This window comes from Plasmodium gaboni, chromosome 12 (assembly GCF_001602025.1).
Source record: "Plasmodium gaboni strain SY75 chromosome 12, whole genome shotgun sequence".
Lineage (NCBI taxonomy): Eukaryota > Apicomplexa > Aconoidasida > Haemosporida > Plasmodiidae > Plasmodium > Plasmodium gaboni.
This window is the reverse complement of record NC_031492.1, coordinates 586,380-602,582: the sequence shown is the minus strand read 5'-3', so window position 1 is coordinate 602,582 and position 16,203 is coordinate 586,380. Positions and strand designations below refer to the sequence as shown.

The 16,203-nt window shown below is 17.1% G+C and overlaps 4 protein-coding genes across 4 annotated transcripts; 1 reads left to right on the top strand and 3 right to left on the bottom strand.

Moving 5' to 3' along the window:
* Positions 1 to 760: 760 nt before the first annotated feature.
* On the bottom strand, positions 761 to 2,653 carry PGSY75_1218300 (putative AP-3 complex subunit mu; the record flags this gene model as incomplete). The annotated part of the gene is made up of 1 exon (XM_018786768.1): positions 761 to 2,653. One exon carries the CDS (start codon positions 2,651 to 2,653, stop codon positions 761 to 763), a length of 1,893 nt encoding a protein of 630 aa, XP_018640633.1.
* Positions 2,654 to 4,764: 2,111 nt separating this feature from the next.
* PGSY75_1218200 (hypothetical protein) lies at positions 4,765 to 11,399 on the top strand (the record flags this gene model as incomplete). Its single annotated transcript, XM_018786767.1, has 3 exons — positions 4,765 to 10,946; positions 11,078 to 11,165; positions 11,352 to 11,399. The coding sequence occupies 3 exons, from the start codon at positions 4,765 to 4,767 to the stop codon at positions 11,397 to 11,399; spliced, it is 6,318 nt and encodes a 2,105-aa protein (XP_018640632.1).
* Positions 11,400 to 12,005: 606 nt separating this feature from the next.
* PGSY75_1218100 (hypothetical protein) lies at positions 12,006 to 13,875 on the bottom strand (the record flags this gene model as incomplete). Its single annotated transcript, XM_018786766.1, has 5 exons — positions 12,006 to 12,060; positions 12,150 to 12,225; positions 12,388 to 12,543; positions 12,639 to 12,821; positions 12,924 to 13,875. The coding sequence occupies 5 exons, from the start codon at positions 13,873 to 13,875 to the stop codon at positions 12,006 to 12,008; spliced, it is 1,422 nt and encodes a 473-aa protein (XP_018640631.1).
* Positions 13,876 to 14,921: 1,046 nt separating this feature from the next.
* PGSY75_1218000 (thrombospondin-related apical membrane protein) lies at positions 14,922 to 15,980 on the bottom strand (the record flags this gene model as incomplete). The annotated part of the gene is made up of 1 exon (XM_018786765.1): positions 14,922 to 15,980. One exon carries the CDS (start codon positions 15,978 to 15,980, stop codon positions 14,922 to 14,924), a length of 1,059 nt encoding a protein of 352 aa, XP_018640630.1.
* Positions 15,981 to 16,203: the final 223 nt, after the last annotated feature.

The following is a 16,203-nucleotide window of genomic DNA, read 5'->3' as shown; positions in this document are numbered from 1 at the left end:
ATATATTTATAATGTTACATTTAATTTTTATTTATAATTTATATGTTATTTTTTTGTTGATTTTTTTTTTTTTTTTTTTTATTATAATTATAATAAACTTTAAAAAATAAAAGAAGAATATTTCTTAAATTAATATATGAAAAGAAAAAAAAAAAAAAAATTATACATATATATATATATATATATATATATATGTATGTATTATAAAAAAAAGTAAGTTATAAACAAAAAGTGAATAAGATTATCAAAGGGATATTTATTTTATTTTTTTTTTTGAAACATAATGAAATAACAACGTATATAAAAAGGAAACGGAAATAAAATATAAAAAGATTATTATAATATATATATATTTAAGTATTCATAAATAAAGTATATCATTTATATGAAAAAATACAAAATTATATATCCAAAAAGGGTATATTATCTCAAAAAAAAAAAAATAAATTAAAATATAAAATATAAAATATTAATAAATAAATATATACACATATAAATATATATATATTATATAAAATTTTAAAAGATACAAACATATTTTTTCAAAAAATTAAATGTAGACTTATATAAAGTCACATATATATTTATTAATTACATACTCATGTAAAACAAAAAAAAAAAAATAAAAAAAAAAAAAAAAAATATACACATATACAAACATATACATATATATATATATATATATATATATATATATATATATATATGTGTTTGTGCATATTAATTTATTTTGTGCTAATTTGATATAATATTGATTTAATTATTTATACTGGTAGATGCCAGACTCTGTTAGATATTTGATCCACTTAATTATTTTATAATTAGATTTTTCAAAGACCTTAAGATATCTTATATACATACCACTTGATGTGAACATTGGTATTTTAAAACTTAATGTTATAGGCATTTTATATGTATTTAAGAATTTGACAGTATTCATATTTTTAATTTTATGTACTTGTAATACTACTTTGGATAGATCATCTACTTTTTGTGTGTTATTCATATTAGAATAGATTTGATTATGATTTTCTAGAGTTAAATGTATTTTAATATTATGTTCACTTGAACTTAAGAATTTTTTGATTCTCCAAATAACTAAGCTATCTATATTATTAAATTCTGTTTTTCCTATAGATTTATATTTTACTTGTACATTTTCTGAGAATTTATATATAGGTATTTTAATTAATACATCAGATGCATGCATATTTCCTTTATAATTAGATTTAATAGTAACAGAGTATTCATATTTGTTAGTATTTTTATATTCACCATATATACTTTTATTATTTGTTGTTAATTTTTTTAAAGAGAATTTTTTTTCAACATTTTTTGAATATTCTAATATAGGATTATATATAGCTAAAATATGAAAAGGTATTTGAATATTTTTAGTAATAGTATATTTCATAAGTTCAAAAGTTCCATCTGGTGGTGTGAATGTAATAACTTTATTATTTTCATATTTAGATAATGTAACACAATGATGAAATATACAATTATCAATAATAATTTCTTCATTATCTTTTTCATCGAGAGTATATTTTTTTTTTAATTTATTTTGTATTAATTTATTTTTAACATAATTGGCTGATCCAGCACTACCTAGTAAATTATTTGTTTCATTGATATTATTACTGTTATTATTTGTATTCATATTATTTATATTATTATTATTATTATTGTTGTTTGTTGTTGTGTTACTTCCTGCTAGAATATTCTTTAATAGATTGATTTTATTATTAGTACTTAATTCACATACTGGCATGCCTGAAAGGTGACATTTCAAAGTGACCTTTCCATTTATATGTGCATATATTAGATTATTACTATTTATAGTTACATTTAATATTTCTAATATATCTATATATATTTCATTTTTTTTATAATAAATATTATTATTTCTCCAAGTACAATTACCTGTTATATAATTAAAATGGTTAGCTGTTTTATTATTATTATTATTATTTATTATTTTATTTTTTATTCTATTTAAAGTTTCTTTACCTATATATTTTAATTTATTTTTTTCATTTAAATCATATGTATTTTTATTTTTGACATTTTTAGTATTATAAAAGTCTCTAATTTTATTATTAGATTTACTTTTTTTATTATCACTGATTCTATTTTGTATATGTCGATCATCATGTATAATATCTTCAATAACACTATTTACATTTAATAGTTCATTAGAAATTTTTTGGAAATATCTAGAAGTCTTACTATAATATTTAACTTTATTTAATAAACTATTCTTTAATATATTTACTTCTAATGTTTGTGGATATCCATAATCTATTATTTCATCACATATCTCATATATCAACACAAAATTATTTACTATATTTATTCCTGATAATTCATTATTAAAAAAATATTTTAATATCTCAATAAATTTATAAATAAAATTAAATATCAAACATATATTCGAATTGCTTCTTGTTAATACAGTTATAACTATTTCATTTATATTTACATTTATAAAAAAAACATTATTTATTTCCACTATAGGATTTTCATAAAAACGTTTCGTTTTTATATATTTATTTATATACTGAGTTAAATCGGTCCTCTTAGTACTATCTCGATAATTTCTTTGAATAAGAAGTTGCCCGTTAATAAAAAATATATACAGCGCATCGATCATTATAACAATTAATTTTTTGATAAAAGAGAAAATAAAATTAAAGTAATTCGGTTAATTATATCAAGATTTGCACATAAATATAAATATATATATATATATATATATTATTATTATATAAAGGAGTCTTTTATATTTGACAGTCTTTTAAAATCATCTTTAACACATACATATAATATATATATATATATATGTATGTATGAATATATTTTTGCTTATTATGATTCCTTTCCATATCCTTCACAATAATATTATATATTATATATATTATATAGGATATATCAAAAAAAACTTTTTACTTTTAAATTAACAACCTTGTCTCTCTATTTGTATTATTACTACCATTGAATTCTTTTTAAAAAAATTTATATAATCATCAAATTTATTTCTACAAAAAAATAAAAGATAAAAATATATGTATTATATATTATGTTTATGGTCAAACTAATTAAATAAATAAATAAATCCATACATACATACATACATATATATATATATATATATATATCTTATAAATAAATAATAATTTCTCCTACCTGTATGGTTTTGTTTATTATGTAAATCTATTAATTTTCTCTTATGCCTAAAATTTTATAACTATATTAATAAACATACATATATATATATATATATATATATATATATATATATATATATATATTATATATGTATATTTTTTTTTTTTTTCTTTTCTATTTTTTTCATAAATATATATTTTATATCTCAATTTTCTGCATATCTGTGCAATAAAAATATTGAAAATATAAAAATAAAAATATATAAAAATATAAAATATAAATAATATATATATATTAGAAGCCGGCTTCTTCAATATATATTATTTTATTATTTCTTCAAATCAAAATCTCTATAAAAAAAAAAGAAAAAAATAAAAAAATAAAAAAAAAAAAAAAAAAGAAAAAAAAAGAAAAGGTTTATATATTATATTTATAAATATTTATTTATGTATATATATATATATATATATTTTTATTTTAAATTATCTTAAACTTATTCAATATATATATATATATATATATTTTTTTTTTTTTTATCATTGATATTATTATTGTTGGTGACCTATATATAAATATAAGTAAAATTAAAAATATATAATTACCACTTGATAAAAAAAAAAATTAAAATTTTTTTTTTATATGATCATTATAAGAGAATATATAATATATATATGCAATGAATTATAGTATATATTTTATATATATATAAAAAATATATTATAGTCTATAAAAAATTATATACATATATATTATATAATATAAAAGTAATTAAAAGTATATTATATATATATATTAGTATTTTTAATTTAATATATATATATATATATATATGAATTAATATGTTAAATATAGCATTACTTTTTCCACCTTATTATTTTAAAAAAAAAAAAAAAAAAAATTTATAAAAAATTATTTTATTGTAGAACTTACAATAAAGGACTTTTTCTTTTTTCTTAAATATTATATATATATATTTATTTATTTATTTATTTATTTTATGCTTATAATTAGATATAAGAAAAATGACAAGTAATATTATATTATATTATATAAGAATATATTATTTATATCACTTTTTGAATTTATCTAATAAGTATTATTCTTCACTTCTTAAAGGAACAATAATATTTAAGTTGTATAAATAAATATATATATATATATATATATATATATATATATTTTTATGTATATATTTTTTTTTAATTAACTTTTATGAAGCAGATATATAGTATTATAAATTAATCATCCTATGAACACAGTTTAAAAATTTTTTTTTTTTTTTTTTTTCTTTATCTCAATAATTAGATATAATATAAAATTAATAATTATATGTAAATATATATATATTTGTATTTAATTTCTGTCTCTTTATTTCTATTTCTCTCATTTTTTTTTTTCTTATTTAAATAGAACATATATGCAAATAATATTATATATATATATTTATATAATATATTTATTTTGTTTTTGTTGTTGACGTAACTGTAGCTACCATTTTATTATTTTATTTTTTTATTTTATTATTTTATTATTTTATTTTTTTATTTTATTATTTTATTTTTTTATTTTTTTTTATTTTATTTTTTGAACCATTCAATGTGCAAGGATAAAAAGAAAAAGATATTAAAAGCTATAAAGGTGCTAGAAAAAAAAGATGAAAAAGAAGAAGAGAAATTAATAGAATTAATAAACGAGGTGGACCAGATTTTTTTGCATTGTTTAAAAAATGATGAAGATATATATAATAAAAAAATAATAAATACATATATTATTCCTTATATGAATTTATTATTAGAAAGATTATTATTTTATTATAAAGATGATGGTATGAATAATAATATGGAAGATATATCAAATAAAGTAAAGATATTATCACATGTATTAATATTTTTATCTTCTATTATAAAAATAAATAAGAAATATTCATATATTATTATTTGTTATTATGTGAATTTATTAGAATCTAAATATCATTTAATAAAAATTGTAGAAAATATAAAAAATATAATTCTTCATTTATTGAGAGGTTTATTATTTTCTTTTGATATAATTTATAATGAATTAGAAAATATAAAAAGAGGTATACAAAATTATGTATTATTAAAATGTAAATTATTTAATATGATTATTAATTTTCATTTTAATCCTTTCTTATATAATCATCCTTATAAATATATCTTAATCAAAAATTTATTCTTAATAATTACAAAAGAAATTATCTTTTATTTCCATATTTTAAAAAATAAAAAAAATATATTTAAACAGATATTAATACAAGCAAAACCTACACATCATTTAATAAATAATATATTAAACATTAAATATTTGGATTATCTAATACAAAAAGATAATATTAAAAATAATTATGATCATTTTATTCTTATATGGCTGGAGCAAAACATTAGACTCTTTAATGATCTTATACTTTTTTATATTAGAAACGACAACACATCTGATACTTCAATTTGTCAATCAAAGGATAAAAATAATGACAATATAAATAAAAGTAATACTAATAACAATTTTGAATACCAATCTGAATTAGATGAAGAAGAGAAGATCACAAAAGAATACGTGGAAGATACATATAAAATAGATATTTATAATAAATTAATATATTATATAAATGATAATAATTATCAATACAATATTATGTATGATAACATAAATAATAATAACAAAAGAGATACTATTAATTATACATTTTATTATAATAATAATAATAATAATAATACATATTTAGAAAATGAAACTAATCATATATATGAAAAATATATGGATTATGAAGATAATTTTTATTCATCCAAATATTTATTAAATGATAATAAAAGTTATAATAATAAAAATATATATTCTATCCATATGTATCATCTAATTAGCAACATTGATCATATAAAAATAGATAGTTTAATTTTTTTAACTCACCTAATAAAAAATATATTTTCATTAATAAGACAAGAACCATTTATCTTAAATTTTTTTGTAGAAAATATTTTTATTATGATAAAAAAATTATTAAACCTTTTTGATGTATATAAAAAAAGTGATGATATATTAATAAAAGAGAAAGAAAATCAAAATGCACCTATTAAAAATGTTGGTGATAACACCACCAACAATAATAATAATAATAATAAAAATAATAATATGTATAAGAACAAAAGGATATACAAAATTAAAGTTGTTGAATGCCTTTTAGAATATATAAAAAACGAACTGTATATATTAATATGTAAAAAAAATGTAAACGCACCCTTTTATTATTCATATATTAATAAACTATTAAATATTATAGGAGAAAAAGGAACAACAGAAGAACTAATAAAAAAAAAATTTAATACAATAAATAATATTTATAATATAGATATTATGAAAGAAGATAAAAAGATACATATTGTAGATAATAATTATCAGAAATTTAAAAGAAATATTTTAAGAAAAGATAATTATGGATATAAAAAAATAACAAAAGAACATATTGATATAATGTGTTATTTGAAAGTAAAAATGAATGAAACTGATAGTAATATGAAACATAAAAAAGAAGAAAAAGAAAATATGTTCATAAATCAGATTATTAAAAAATTATATCTTACTAATTTTAAATTAGATAAGAAATATTATCAAAGATTTAATTGTTCAAAGGATGTTAATATAGAAGATTTAATTGAAAATGAAAAGAAAAATAATAAAATAGGTAAGGAAAAATATTATCATGATAAAAATGTACTATGTGATGATAAAAATGTACTATGTGATGATAAAATAACACGTGTTAGTCAATCAACAAATAATAATATCAATAACAAAGATGATGATGATGATGATGATGATGACGATGATGATGATGACGATGATGATGACGCAGGTAATAATTTAATTCAAAAATTTATGAGCAAATTTATAACATCAAATAAATGTCAAAAGGATGAGGAAAAAGATAAAGAAAAAGATAAAGAAAAAGAAAAAAAAAATACTGACCAGGACAATAACAAAATAGATATTATAGATGATTATATTTATAATTATCATTATAATGATGATAATATTATTATTGCAAAGAATTATGATTCACAAAATGAAGAATTATTAAATGTAAAAGATATAAAATATACTGATTTATATAGAAAATTTTTTTTTAGTGATATAAAATATTATGAAAATATAAAAGATAAAGAAGATATCTTAACGAATATAGATTTATATTATTTTATCATCTTCTCTCAAATAATAAATAATAATTTAGAAAATCAAGTGAAAGTATTAGGTGAAAATATTTTCTTAAATAAAATAAATAATATAAAAATTATAAACAATATTGTAAAAAGAATTATATTTAATCATATGTTAAAAGAGCAACTGAAATTATTTTTCTTATGTTTATATATAATAAAAATTAATTCATTTAATATATATCAAGAAAATATACCCAGCGATATATTTATGAACTATTCAACACTTTTTAAGTTATATAACAATTTGTTGTTTTATTTGTATATACAAGAGGAAAAAAAAAAAAAAAAAAAAAATATATATATATTAAAATTAAACCATGAAGAAGATGTAAATGTAAAAGTAAATCAAAATATAGATGTATATCAAAATAATTCTTGTGTTTATAATTTTACTCTGGATGATACTTACCATATAATGGAGAACGAAAATATTATTGACAATTCCAACATTTTAGGATATACAAAAGTGTGCTATAATTATTTTTTTAAGTTAAAAAAAAAATTAGATAATTCAAACACATCATGTGTATATCGGAGCGAATTACAAAATAAATCGTTCAAAATAAAATGCACTTATGACGAGACATTAAATCTTATACTTTATATCCTACATAATGAAAATCTTTTATTAAAACATAGAGATCAATATATAAAAACATTTATAGAGCAAATATTAGAAACACCAAAGTTATCTTTTTCTTTTTTTATATATCTTATTATATGGTTACATAATATAGAGGTTCATGTAGACTTTAAAGGATATATTAACAATACAAATAGTGATAAACAAATCAATATAAAAATAAAAGAGACTATAATACAAAGTGATACAAATCTAGATATAAATAAAGAAGATCAAGAAGATGTATATGCTAATTTAAAAATGAACCATAATAAAAATAAAGAAAATATCAACATTAATATATCAGATGATCATATGATACAAAATATTAATGATTATACAAATAATTATGAAACAGATTCATATTTTAATGTTGATTTTTCAGATCATGCATATTCAGAGAGTGAACATAGTAATGACACTTCAACAAGTAATAATATAAATAATGATGAATTAAAAAATGAAGCATGTAATTATTATGATAATAACAATGGTAAGAATAATGATTTGAACCAACCTATTTCTATGAATAATAATAATTCGAACCAATCTATTTCTATGAATAATGATTTGAAACAACCTATTTCTATGAATAATAATATTTCATATAATAATTATTACAATGAAGAAAAGAAAAATTATAAAGATGAACTATTTAATATTAATTATTATATTAAATATAATATAAGCAAATCAACAAACATGTCAAATAATATTTTATGCTTTTCTTTAATATCTAATTTATTAAAAAAGAATCAAAATATTAAATGTAAAAAAACCATATTGTGTATTTATATGAATACATTATTTAATTGTAGAAATGATATAAGAACATTATTAAAAAAATTAATAACAGCTACAAAAGGTATATATAATAATTCATTAAATTATTTTGTATATACTAAGAAAATATTTAGATATTATCATAAAATTTTTATATTATTCTTATTATATATTTGTAATATGTATTTCCAAAATTTGAAAGATGATATATTATTTTTTTCTTACTATCCATTTTATTTATGGCCAGTAGAACTACTAAATTTTATTCATAACTTTTTATTATCAAATTTTAGTTTTTTTTATAACGATATTATATCACTTTTTAGAAATAATAAACAACTTGGATCTTATGAAAAAAAAATATTCTCATCTAAAGATTATAATAATATAAATAAACAAGTCGACCTTTTTTTGAATAACTTTTATAGCTCAACGGTTGAAGATGGGTCCCTTGAATCTTTTATGAAAGACACGGATTTTTTTAATAATAAGAATGAAATAGGAGAACATGAAAATTGTAGTAGTAATATAAATAATCATAATAACATAAAAAATATATCGCTTAATATTTATGGACAAAATTTCATAGAACAAGAAGAAAAAGAATGTTTACATAAAAATGAAATATCACAAAGAATATTATTAGAAGAAATTTTCATCTTCTTATTTATAAAAACTATAGATTTATTAGAAGATAATAACCTGTGGTTGAAATTAAAAGAAACCAATATTTTTTTAAATTTCTTAACTATTAATTATGTAAAAGAATTAATTAAATTTATTTTTTCTAATATCCAAAATACTTATGAAAAAAATAAAGAAAATTTCTGGTTACAATTTAATATATTAATTAATGAACAAATAGAAGATGATAAAACAAAGAATAATGAGAATAAAATATATTTAAAATTAAAAGAAATATCAAATTTTGTATTAAATTCTATTGATAATTATTTAAGTATATGTGTGAGATCAACTATATTTTTTCATTTATATATATTTATTTTTAATAATTGTAAAAAAAAGGAAATAAAAAAATTATTACTCAACAAATTTATTATAACCTTGCCTTTATTAAAATCTTTGTTTCATGAAGAATTTTTTAGAATATTGAAATATAACAATAAAATATTAAGTCAAGGCAAAGAACAAGATGATAATATAATGGAAAAGAGCCATACACAAAACCATAATGAGGAGCATAATAATGATCATAATAATGATCATAATAATGATCATAAGGATGATCATAATGATGATAATAATGATGATCATAATAATAATAATATTGATAATGAACAAAATAAAAATCTTATTAACAAAAATGAAGATAAAAATAATAATAATATTGTTCTAGAAGAATCCAATGATATAAATAATAATGATATAAAAAATACAGAAGAAAATAATCCATTTCAAATTAATATCGAAATAATAAAATATATATATAAATCTCTACCCTCTTCTGATGAGAATTATATGAACTTTTTAAATTTCTGTTTTAATTTGTATTTGGAAAATAATAATTTCGAATTCATTATAGAAATGATTGCATTCTTAAAAAAAGAACAAACGTTACAAATATTTAATGATATTATAAAAAATGAAAATATAGATGAAAATAAAAAAATCGAATTCATGAAATGTTGTATCAATAATATAGTAAAATTACCATATGCTTATATTCTAGAGAAAAAAAAATATAACGATAATGATAATGAAACATATTATGTAACAAATGCTGATATTTTTTATCTATATTATAATTTAAATAAATATAAAAATATACAAAGAGTTATGTTAGATTATTTTGTAACCAAAGTCAATTTAAACACAATAGATAATGATGATAATACTAAAATGTTTAATGATATAACAATTAAAGATTTAGCTAGTATAATACAACAAATAGCAGAAAATAATAATACAATCTTTCCTATTTATGGAAGATTCTTATGTCAAATTACAAAAAATATTAATATATTAAGAGAATTTGTAAGTAGTATTATTATACCTTTATTAATACAAAAAAAAATTTGGACAAATAAATTTATATGGAAAGGATGTCTCATGTGTATATCGATGTTATGGCCAGACTTTAAGCACTCCCTTTTTTATATTTTTTTTATGTTACCATCGTAAGTTGGAAAAAAAAAAAAATATATATATATATACATATGTATATATAATTGTGATCTATGTGTTTCATGTTTTGAGCATTTTGTGTAATATAATTATTTTGTATTTTTTTTTTTTTTTTTTTTTGAAGGGATGAATGCTCTACCTTATTTCATGCCTTAGAACAGAAACATTCTATTTCTAGCGATTTAATTGAATTAATATCCACAAATGAACAGGTATATATAGCTAGTTGGAGAATTTTTTTTTTTTTTTTTCCCTTGTGTATATTTTTTTTTTTATATTTTACCTGACATGTTAATATATATATATTTATATTTTATTTTATTTGTGTATATATTTTTTCATATTTTACCTGACATGTACATACTTTTTATTTTATTTTACTTTATTTTTTTTTTTAGGCCAAAAGAATGTGTCCTGATTATTTGAAGAATTTACTGAATACATGATTTCCCCTTTTTTTTGTAAAACGATAACAGTTGTGTAGTGTAGATTTATATAGTATGTGTAAATATAATATTTTTAAAAGAAAAAATGATAAGACTTGGTATTTATAATTAAATAAATATAATAAATGACATATATTTTAAATAGCATATTTATCATTTACCTGTTTGATTTATAAAATATACTTATCATATATTTGTTTTATATATATGTATATACGTGTGCACGTATGTTCATTTATATACATGACAATAATTTTATTATATTTTTTTCTTTTTACTTTTCATTTTTGTAATTAAAAATTTTTTGTAAATTTCCCCAAGGGGAAAAATATGTTAACTGGAAAAACTTATCCATCTTTGGACAAAACAACATAATGTTTTATATGAATAAAAAAAAAAAAATAAAATAAAATAATAAAATAATAAAATAATAATTATAGAAAAATTTAAAAGGAAAATATACGTATATATAATATGTATAAGGAGAAAAAATATATATATATATATATACATATATACATATATATATTTCTTTTCCTTTTTAATTATTATAATGAATGCTTATTATAAATATTAATTTATATATCAACTCTGTATATAAACAATTTATGTATATTTTGACACGTAATATTCTTCATCATTATAAAAACCGAGTGTTGAACTTTAAGAAAAAAAAAAAAAAAAAAGGGAAAAAGAAATGATCATATTTATGGTAAAATTTAAAAAATTAAAAAGAAGATAAGGAGTTACTTTATATAGCAATATATGCAGGTAAGGACTATGACTGATATAAAAAATATCAATAAACCAAGAGACAATTTTTTATCTAAAATAATAAAAATTAAATATATAATGTGAACTTATGATAAATTCAAAATATGCATTGTAAGTATATTATATATATATATATAGAGTAATTATTTTTTTTTTTTTTTTTTTGGTGTGTAAAATATTTGATTTAAAAAATTTTTCTTTTTTTTATTTTTACTATTTATGATCCACATAAAAAAACTAATTTTTTTATTTTTTCTATATCTGAGCATGGTTTCATCATCTATGGGTCCTTCTTGATCTCTATTATTCTCATGATTTATAATGATTGATTTGTTTTTATCCTTTTGTTCCTCTTTTTTCCCCTCTTCCTCATTTTCTTCTAAAATAATATATATATATATATATATATATATATATATATATGTATATATTGTCTATTTTTTTTTTTTTTTTTATTTGGTTTACGTTTTATTGGATCTTCACAAGGTGTAAATGGACACTCGGAAAAATTCATATGAAAATTTTGATCACAAAATTCTTTATTTTCTGTAGGACATTTATAATATCTGCATTTATAAGAAAAATTGTTATTACATACGTTGTAACAAGGAGACCAATTTTCCCATTCTGTATACCTTTTTTTTATTTCTATAAAGTAAAAAATATAATATATATAATATATATAATATTTATGTATATATAATATTTATGTATATATAATATATATATATATTTTATTCATTTGATTACTTTTTTTTAATTTTACAACATTTTTAATATTTTTGTAATGCTTTAATGACTGGACATTTTGAAGGAGAGAGGGGAAGATGATAATATCACTTAAGGTGTGTGATGTCATGAGAACCATTTTTATTTCTTTTTCTGATATATCATTATTGGAGTTATTATTTTTTGTTTGTCCTAGATTATCATTATTATTATTATCATTATTATCATCATCATTTATTTCTTCATCAGATTTATATAGAGAATATTTTTTACATATATAACGTTGAATAATTTTTGTTATATCAATTTTAATAAGATCATTTTCTAATATTCCTTTTTCTATAATATAATCGTTATCATTAAAATTAGCATTTGTAGTATTTAAATTAAATATTTTTGGTATTTTAAGAAATACAAATTTAGATTTTTCTAATGCACTTAATATTAATTCAATTTTAACATCTTTTAAATAATTTATATATAAAAAATAATTATTATAAGAAGTAAAAGAACACATATCCTTATTAAAAGGAATGATAAATATTAATATTTTATTACATAATTCAAAATCTATTTTATTATTCAAAATACGTTTTGTATAATTATATATATTATTATTATTTCCTATATCTATAGTATATTCTCTATTATTAAAATGAAAAAATTTTTCTATAGGCATATTTATGTTTTCATGTTTTTTTATTAATTCTATACATATATTATTTTCCACATTTATTTTTGTCATAATATTATCTTTACTTATAGAAACCTCTTCAGATAAATAAGGAATCATTTTATTTAAAGAAATTATAGGCTCATCATCACTTTTTAATAATAACAAAGCTTCATGTTTATATGATGTTTTTATCTTTAAGCAATATATAACTTGTACTATTAAACAATATGAAAAAAATATAAGACAAAAATGGATAAGTCGAAATTTCTTATATTTATTATAATAATTCATATTCATCTTAATGCTACCTCTTCAATTATTTCTTCCACATCTAAAAATATATATATATATATATATATATACATATTTTTGTGCTCTTTTTATATTTTTATATTTATGTCATTCCTCTTTTACTATTCGCATACATAAAAAAAAAAAAAAAAAAAAAAAAAAAAAATAATATCCAACATACATCTTATGAACCTCTTAAATAAAATATATATATATATATATTTTATATGTAATAATTTTTTTTTTTTTAATATTAATATATAACCATATGTGCATGTGTTATGAATACAGAAGGTTGTATGTTCTTCTACAATTTATAATCAATTTTTTATTGCATGCATAAATAAAAAAGAACAGAAGGAGCGTTAATACTTTATTTTTTTCTCATCATAAAAAAAAAAAAAATATATATATATATTTTTTTTTTTTTTTTTTATCTCTTAGTTATAACTTTATTATGATAAGGGCAATTTTCTTGGTGCCCTAATTTATAAATCCTTTATTTGGAAAATGTGTAAGCATTAGAGGAAATTTATAAATAAAAGGGTATTACATTTTATACTATTTATTTATTATAAGACCCTAAAATATACATACATATATATATATATATATATGTATTATTTAAAAAAATATTTCTTTATGATCAATTGAGTGATACATGCACGAAAATAAAAAACATCATTTAAAAAAAAAAATTTATTTTTGTTATAACAAATATTTTTTATTATAAGAGCAAATATATATATATATATATACATATTTTTTATATTTTATTTTTTATTTTTTATATATTTTCTTTTGTTTTAATAAAACTAAGGTCAATTAAATATTAAGAAATTTATTGAATACAAATATTTTTATAAGTAACAAAACATATAAAAATTAAAAAAAATATAAAAAAAATATAAACAAAATATAAACAAATAAAAACAAATACATACATATATATATATATATATATATATATATATTATCTCTGCTTATTTTATTTTATTTTATTTTATTTTATTTTTGATAATTTCTTGTTCTTTGATTTTGTTTGATGTTCCCTAGTCGTACATAAAACGGCCGGCGACATTTTCATATAACTCCTTTTCAGCACCTTTTCTTTTATAAAAGATATGATACAATATAGTTATTATTGATATAACTAGAAGAATAGGTAGTATAATCATTAATATTTTAAAAGTTGAATTATCTTTATGATCAAATAATTCATTACATGGAGGTAAAGGAATGATACATGGTCTAGATTCTTTTAAATCACCTTTAAAACAATCTCCTGAAGGGTGTATGCATTCTCTTTCTCTTATTTGGACGTTATCAGGATGATCACAATCCATAGAACAGTTAGACCATTCTCCCCATTCTGAATAAAAGGTTGTTTTTTTTTCTATAAGTAATTGTGGTTTATTTAATTTATTTTCTAGAACAGTATAACAATTTTCTTCTGGTTTTATTAAAAATGAAATTTTATCTTTTGTAAATGCTTTCCATGTATTATTTAAAAAAAATTTTGTCACATTAATACGAAATGCTCCAGATGACTTACCTAAATTAAATTGTATTGGTCCTTCTAAAATTTCTAAATCTGATGTACTTAAAACATCTGATGTTTTTAAAAGAACAATATTATAACTATTATTTTTACAATTCGATATATTTTTATTTACTGATGCTACATTTAATATTAAACTAATTTCATATGGAGAATTTTCTCCAATCATTAATTTCAAATCTCCTAAATAAAATGTTAACATCAAATAACTCTTATTATTCTCTTCTTTTAATAAATATAATTCTAAAGTCTTCTCATCAGTAAAATGAGAATTCTTTATAACTACAAAATCATATAATAATAACTCTTTTCTATCAAAATCTATAAAATCTTCTTTCTCTTCTTCACTTGATATATTCTTTTGTATTGTACATTCAGGTTCTAATATTTCTAGTTTGTAATTACCATTATTTTGATAAACCTGTAAAAAACGTTCCCAGTTATTTCGCATTTTCAAATTACATGAACACACATCATTTAAACAAATGTATACAAATGAGAAAAATATAAAATACAAATAATTAGTTTTATTTAACAGCACATTAATCATCTTTTAAAAAAAAAAAAAAAAAAAAAAAAAAAAAAAAAAAAAAAAAAAAAAAAAAAAAAAAAAAAAAAAAAAAAAAAAAAAAAAAAAAAAAATAAAAAAAAAATTTTTTATAAAAATAAAAAATATATTTAAAATTAAAATATATTTTTTTAAATTTTTTTATAATAATATAAAAAATAATAAAAAATATAATTTAAAAATATATAATTATAATTTTTATTAT